General features: G+C 64.6%; 1 protein-coding gene across 2 annotated transcripts; it reads right to left on the bottom strand.

The window, feature by feature from the left end:
• Positions 1-228: 228 nt before the first annotated feature.
• EFNB3 (ephrin B3) lies at positions 229-6,010 on the bottom strand. 2 transcript variants are annotated; one of them, XM_078437836.2, is made up of 5 exons: positions 5,048-5,994; positions 2,569-2,861; positions 2,285-2,377; positions 2,067-2,171; positions 229-746 (listed from the first exon to the last, which is right to left on the bottom strand). In XM_078437836.2, exons 1-5 carry the CDS (start codon positions 5,167-5,169, stop codon positions 271-273), a joined length of 1,089 nt encoding a protein of 362 aa, XP_078293962.1. In that variant the 5' UTR covers positions 5,170-5,994; the 3' UTR covers positions 229-270. The 2 variants fall into 2 exon arrangements, with proteins under 2 accessions (XP_078293962.1, XP_078293963.1); XM_078437837.2 differs by having other exon boundaries at positions 630-1,601; positions 5,048-6,010.
• Positions 6,011-7,335: the final 1,325 nt, after the last annotated feature.

Genomic DNA, 7,335 nt, shown 5'->3' with positions numbered 1-7,335 from the left:
ACCACAGCTGATGGCAGTCGCTTTCGCTGTCCCGAAAGCAGCGCAGAGAACAGGGAAGGGAGATCCGGGGAAGCAAGATCCTTCTCAGGCCACCCTACCTTCTCACAGTCCGTGAGTTCCAGCTTCCTCCTCAAACAGGAAGTTCTTCCTGCCCGCCCCCCCCCCCACAGAGTAAGAACCAGCCGCCTCCCCCTTGCCCCCCCCCGCCCCCTCCCAACGAGCCCCCCCCAGACTAAGCCACTTGGAGTTCCAGCCGGACCACTTCCTATTTCAGACGAAGGCACTTCCAGTTTCTGCCGCACTGCTTCTGCCACTGCCCGTCTGGAGCAAGTCACTTCCTGTCCCCAGTGGCCCGCTCGGCGTCAGACCAAATCCACGCCGTGCCCCGACCGGTTCGCATCTTGCTATGGGCCACTGACAAAACAGGACACTTCTTCTCATGGCGGCTGTCATGACCCAACCACCCCAACATGGCTGGAGGACGTACGTGGGGGCCCGGGGCAGGGCAGAGAAGGAGGCCCCGCTGCCCACGCCCGGAGAGCTGGGGTGGAGTGCCAGAGCCTTCCCCATTAAGGCCCCCGTTTTTGGCAGACTGAGGGGAGGGTCAGTGAGAGAGGTCAGAAGAGGGGGCCGAGGGCACGAATGCTTACATACCCCCACCCGGGGGAGATGGGAGAGGCGGAGGAAAGAAGCCAAGAGGGTAAGAGGAGGCGTAGGGAGGGGGGTGCTAGGGAAGGGGAACAGACCTAGAGGCAGAAGAGAGAGAGACAGAGACAGAATAAGAGAGAGAAGAGACAAGAAGAGAAAACCAGTGAGAGGCAGAAAGGAAGGGATGCCGACAAAAGACAGACTGTTCCCGCCCCTGGCTCTCGGCGTGTGAGGGGCACAGGGATCGCCGGGTCGCGGTCAGGAGAGGAGGCTGAGTCCCTGCCCCCTCCCCAAGGAGAGAGGACCCAGGAGCACAGAGACGGAGAGGGGGCTCACGTGGCCAACCAAGGGCAGGAGTCTTAAGGAATCCTAAGAGTGGAGAAGAGGGCGACAACAGCCAGGAGCACAGGAGATGGGGCCGGGGGGGGGGGGGGGCGGCGCAGAGGGGCCGAGGAGATGCCAGAGGTGGCCCTCCAACCGGGACTTAAACCGGAGGAGCACCCGAGGAGGGCTGGATCCAGGAGAGCCGGGGAGGAGAAGCCCTCATACCTTGTAGTAGATGTTTGGAGGGCTCTGGGGGGGCCCATCCTGCACGATGTACACAGGGTGCCCGTAGTCACCACTCACCTTCTCATAGTGGGGACAGAACGGGGGGTCTGCAGCCCCTCCACCCCGTAGAGCTATCCCTAGCTCCCCAGGCTCGGCCTCCCGAGGTCCCATCACAGCGCCACCCCCCAGGCCCAGAGACCCTCCCCTCCCGAAGGAGCCGGGACCAGGGTGGCGACTCTCCGAAGGCTTGGCCCGCCGTCTCCGCCAACACATGGCGCCCCCAGCCCCTGCCACGCCCAGCAACAGCAGCGCCAGCCCCCCCGCGGCCCCGGCCACCGCGGGCATGCTGGGAGGGGGCAGGGGGCCTTCAGCACCCCGGGAGGTTGCATTGCTGGTGGGGTCACCTGGCAGGGAAGGGGTGAAGGAGGAAAGAGGGGGAGGGGCTGAAGGAGCCACCTGGGCCTCCGGACACCCGGCCTCGGGGGTCCCCGTGGGTTTCCCCGGCAGCGCCCGAGCCCCCTGGGGACCCCGCCTCCCCTTCCCCCCGAAATCCCACTCAGAATCCAGGTGGGTCCAGCCCTTCAGCTGGGCGCGAAGCAGCCTTCCCCCACTTCTCTGACTGCACTGATTGAAACACTGGCTCGGGTAATTACTTCTAATTGAGTCTTTTCCTCACTCGGCTTCCACTCCCCTCCCACCCTCCCATCCCCTCTTCTGTTTCCTGTATCACCCCCCCCCAAAAAAAAAAAAAAACAACAAAAACTGAAGGCGGAGGGAGAGGGTGAAGGCGGGCAGCTGGGGTCGGAGAGCAGAGGAGGTTGGGGTGGGGTGGGGGGGGGAAGGCAGGAGACTGGACCCCCGGTTCCTACCTGGCATGTTCTCCTTCCCGGGCTCCAGGCTATGAGCTGCCCCCCGGTCTCTCTCCATGGGCATCTCAGACACAGGCTTTCTGGGGGCAGCCCCTCCTCGGGGGCCTGGAAATGGGGGAGACCCGACAGCGGGGGCTGAGACAGCAGCCCCCGGGCCCTGACGGTGCTGCCCCAACCTCCCTCGGCTCCTAGGAGGTGCGCCCCGGCCCCCCACTCACTCTGTCCTACTCGGAGAAGCACCTTCATGCCCCGAGTGAGGCATACACCTCCCTGCAAGCTCTCCAGGCCTTCCCGGGTCCCATCCGACGTGGCTGGGAGAGAAGAGCCAGACGGAGAAGTTGGCACTCCAGAGTCGAGCCCCTCTTCCGTCCCCATTCCCTGGCCCTGACACCACCCCGGGGGGCATCAGGGGTCTCTCTCGGCGGCTCCTCCCCTGCCCCTCCGTCTTGGGGTTGGGTGGGGGAGAGCCTCCCCGCGGACCCCGCCCTCCGCCCAGCAGTACCAATGATGTAGTAATCGTGGTGTGAGCGGAACTCGTGGCCCCAGAGGTTAGGGCTGTATTCCTGGAACTTGATGGTGAAGCGGAGATCCAGGTCCGGCCGGTCACAAGTGAGAAGCAGGTTTGGGGCAGGGGGCGCCTCGCAGCGCCGGCCCTGGGCACCCCCTACCAGGTACAACTTGTAGAACTCGTAATTAGGAGAGGAGTGGGGGCCAGGAGGCCGGGCCCGGGGGCAGAGAAGGTCAAGCCGGTCCCCGATCTGAGGGTAGAGCACGTAACCCCCCTCTGCCTGGAATCTGTCAGGAGGGCGAGGTGGACAAGGAGAGGTGTTAAAGGTCTGGCCCCCAGAGCTTTGCCTCCCTCACGCCACATCCCTGGCAGGCCGGCCTCCGGCCTTCGTCTGAGTGGAAAGTCTGTTCCGACAGGGCAGGCGCTCAGGGCTCGGAAGCGGTGGGAGGCCAGGCTCACAGGTCTCTAGGCCCTCGGTGCCCAAATGCACTCTCCAGCCCGCCCTCACCACATGCACACTGTCATCTCTCCTCCATCACTAGCCCCGTTGCCATGGCAACAGGATGCCAGTTACCAAGGAGCTGGCCTCTCTGGAACCACACAGCCCACCCATCCCAGGTGATTTCACTATTGCACGGCCATGGGGGCAGAGCCTCCCCTCCCCCAGGCCACCACTGAATTTGAGGGATCTCAGGGCAAGGGAGGCACCAGGGGTGGGTCGGGGAGGGGAATCCAGACCAGCGTCCCAAGTCAGCCAGGGGACGCGCCAGGAGTTAAATGCCTGGCCTGGCCATGGCCCTACGTGAGGCTAACGGGAACCACGGTCTGGGGGCCAGGTGCCCCAGACACCCCCCTGCTCAGTTACCCATCCTCCTCCAGGTCTCGGACTTCCTAGGGAAAGTGCCTTATTGCTGTGGAATTCAGGGAGTTGACCTTTCTAACCACAGCCTAGAGCCCACATCTCCCTCAACCCAGCCATCCGCTGGCCCAGCACTGCCACTTGCCAACGCCTGTGACCCCTCCCTGTGCATTAACGGCCACGAGGTCTCAGAGCTGGGTCCCCGGGGACCGCTGCTCATTATCTTCCCAGACTCCCAAAGGACCCACCCCCTCCCCGCCAACATCCCAAAGAGCCCCCAGAACACCGTACCCCCCCTTTCCTCAACCCTATCAGAATAAGCCTAACTTACTTCCTCAGGCTGCACCTGATAACTCAAACTGCAGCTGGGAGTTGGTGGGTAGGAGCCGGAGGAAAGACATTTGAGATTATACCCAAAGAGACATAGCAGGGAGGGAGGGAGGGGAGGCTGGGAAGTCAAGAGAACACAACCGATAATTCTAGTTCTCCTCTAATGAGCATGTAATACGTTCAAACACCTTACCTCTAATCCTCATAAAAGGTGTAAGGATGGAGACTACAGACTCAGAAAGGTTAAGTGGCCCAAGGCCACACAGCGGAAAGCAGCGGAGCTCGGATTAAGACCTCGGATCCGATGGGCTCCGAAGCCGACCCCCTTCCCTTGGCCTCACACAGGCTCCCCAGGGAGGCAGGAAGTTTTCAAAACACAGAACTCTTTTGCCCAGCGGGAGTGGGATCTGCATGGAGGCCAGGGTCCTAGATGACCTCCCAGGGGTTCTGTCTTACCCTGTGTGATGAGAAGCTTCATGTGACCCCTGGCCTTTTTTCAGAGCAAAGCAAGCATGCCAAGGAACAGAGGGGTCTGATGGAAGAGTTTGCAACACAGATGGGGGGGGGGGGGGTGTGGCAAAGGAGTCCTCAGGACTCCAGATGCAAGAGAAAGAAGGAGGCTTTAGGGGGCTCCAGGCTTCTTCCAGAAAAAAAAAGTCTCCAAGCCAGGAAGGCAGGAGTATCTTCTGGTTTGGGAACTGGATCTGCCAAGGGCTCACTGACCCTCTGGCTGTGGGCAAGAGTTAGGGGACAGACGGTGTGGACAGAGCCGAGAAGCCTTGGGTGAGCTGTCCCCCGGAGCCCCCAAACTGAGCCCCCTTCCCTCCCGCGGCCGAGTCCCTTCTGGGGAGGGAGGCACCCTGCCCCTTCCCCAGCGCGCTCAGCGGCACCTACTCCGCGGCTCTCCGGAGAGCTGACATTAACCAGGCTCCCTCCAAGCCCAGCCCCCGACAGGACACGCGTCTTTCACAAACCCAAATAACCACTCCACTACCCTCCCCGCGGCTACCCGTGAACTTTGCGATCCTTGCCCCCTGTGGGGTCTTTCCAACTCCCGACACATGGTGATCACCACCCACATCCAGCCGTGTCTGTTGGCGACCCAGGAGTCTGGCTCCCAAGATCACCTCTGTCTCGTTACCCATCGGCTCGCATCAGAGCACTGGCACCCTCCCTCCAGCCTCCTCCCAGCTCAGAGAAGTCAGCTCCCCACCCCGAACCCCCGAAGCTTCCCTCCTCCCTGCCCGAAGGGTGTGGGGGTCTCCCCAGCCCGGGGCCACTCACCTCTTATTCGCCGAATTCCAGTAGACAGGCTCCAGGCTGAGCCCAGACACCAGCCCTAAAACGCCGAGCAGCAGCAGGGCCCCGACTCGCACGCCCCCCGGCCCAGAACGGGGGGCCCCCATGACCCCGCCAAGGCCTGGGGGGGGGGGGCGGGGCACCAACTCCCCCAAAGTCGCTCACCCCCCTGCCGTGCCTGCCTCGGCTGCCCCGGCGATCCGGCCCCGACCACCCCGGTGGCGGCCGCCCCCCTGCTCCCACGCGGACCCGCTTCCTGCTCTGCCCGCGCCCCTGCCGCGGAGCGCTCAGCCCGCTAGAGCCCTTCCCGGGGCCGCCTGCAGGCGCCCTACGCCCCCGGCCCACGCTCCAGCGCCCCGGGATCGCAGCGCCGGCCTAAGTGGGGGACTGGGGCGGCCGGGGCCCGGGCGGGGGCGGCATGGGGCGCCGCACGAGGGAGCGCGGGAGGGGCGCGAGCCGGAGCCCCAGCCTCGCCGGGATTGAGGGCAGCGGGCTAAGGGAGGAAACCAGTCCCGAGCCCAGGAGGGGGGAGTTAAAGGAGTGGCGGGGAGGGGGAGAGGCTGGCGGAGGGAAAAGCCGGAGCTGGAGCGCGCGGCGGAGCGGGCGGCGGAGCCCGCAGCCCACGCCCCCCACGCCGCCCTCACCTCGCGCACCTCCCGCCCGCCCCGCCGCCGCCGCCGCCGCCGCCGCCGCGCCCCGCCGCCCCGCCCCGGCCGCCCGCGCGGCCCCCCGCGCCCCCTTTGTCCCCGCCGCCCCCCGCCGCGTCTCCCCCGCCGGCCCCCGGGCCGCCCGAGCGGCTGGAACCTTCCGCTCTCGGATCCAGAAAGGCCCTCGCCCTCGCCACCCGGAGGAGCCCGGTCCCCGTGGCTCCCGCAGCCGCCGCCTCCTCCCCCAGCCCGGAGCGCCGCCGCGGCTCCCGGCGGGTCTGGAGAGAATAGTAATAACCTTGAAGGCTCCGCACTTTGCGAAGTGGGCTGAGTTGGCCGTCGCGACTACCTGTGTCGAGTGGGAGGGGCAGAGCCGCAGGCTCCCCATTGCAGGGGGGGGGAGAGAAACTGAGGCTCGGGGAGGCCCCGTGACTTGCCCAAGGTCACACGGGGAGTCTGGGGTAAAGGCGGAAACCCAACCCAGGTCGCTCAACTCCTCGTCCTGGGGTCGTTGTTTTTGTTGTTTTTTTTTTTTTTGGTCCCGGGCTCCTGGGCCCTCTCCTGTTACCTGGGATTGGGTGGAAGGCGAGGGTTTAAGGGGGTAAACTCGGGCCCTTCTTGGACGGCTGTGGGGAGAAGCGGGGCTGGGGGAGGGAAGGCAGTACCTTTCCCCAAACCCACATTCAGCCGGAAGGGCTGTTTCCAATTATCCTGGGGGAAGGGAGGAGGGTTTGCCTTTTTGGGTGTAAGAACCCTCCCTCGCTTTCAGCATCTCTGGGCAGAGGTGACATTCCTCTCCCCTCTGCCGTCACAGGCCCCCAGTCCCTTCCCTCTGATGGTGAGGTCCCAAAGCAGATCCCCCGCTGACAGTCTCTTCAGAGCCCCCTTCTCAGTGTCTGGCGAGGGAGGGGGTGGGGCGGAGGCACTGCCTGAAATAACATACTCTCCCCCCCCCCACCCCAACCCCCAATCAAGCGGATGGATGGAGAAGCGGGACCAGGGACAGCTGCCCAATGGAAGGCTCCCGCCCTTGTCCCGCATCTATCCGAAATACGGAATGTGACGCCTGTGGTTTCTCGGGAGGCACCTTTACTCTTTCGTATGTGTCCTTGACTCTGGCCACTCAGTCGCCTGCCTCCTGGGGGAGTCCAGGGGAGAGGCGGGTGCTCCTGCTCCCCTTCCCCCAGAGCTGAGTAATGGTCCCTCTGCTGCCGGATGGTGGTAAACAGTGTCGAGCGCGAGTGAGCGGGTGTCTTGTCTGTCACCGTCTGCACAGTCTCACGCAGTCACACCCAACAGTCTGACACACCGCTCCTGCCACTCCTGCTCAGCCACCGCTCACCCTGACCCCTGCCGCCCCCACCTTGGGACCGAGATTTCAAACAGGTTCCCCCCCCTTCAGTTTACCGAGTTGCCTAGCAACTGGCCAGTCAATGGCATGAAGCCCCACCCCCACTCCCTTGACTTCACACCGAGCCCCGCAGCCCCATTGGCTCCCGCCTAGTCCCACCTCTCAACCCCGGTGTCGGTGTCGGGAAGGAGCCTCCAGCCCCCACCGCTGCTGGACAAGGGGGCCCACCTGGACCCCACCCGGCCCCATCCCCAGCATTTGCCTCCCCCCAAAGA

Source organism: Panthera onca, chromosome E1 (assembly GCF_046562875.1).
Source record: "Panthera onca isolate mPanOnc1 chromosome E1, mPanOnc1 haplotype 2, whole genome shotgun sequence".
Lineage (NCBI taxonomy): Eukaryota > Metazoa > Chordata > Mammalia > Carnivora > Felidae > Panthera > Panthera onca.
The sequence above is the reverse complement of the archived record's forward strand: the minus strand, read 5'-3'. Positions and strand labels throughout refer to the sequence as shown.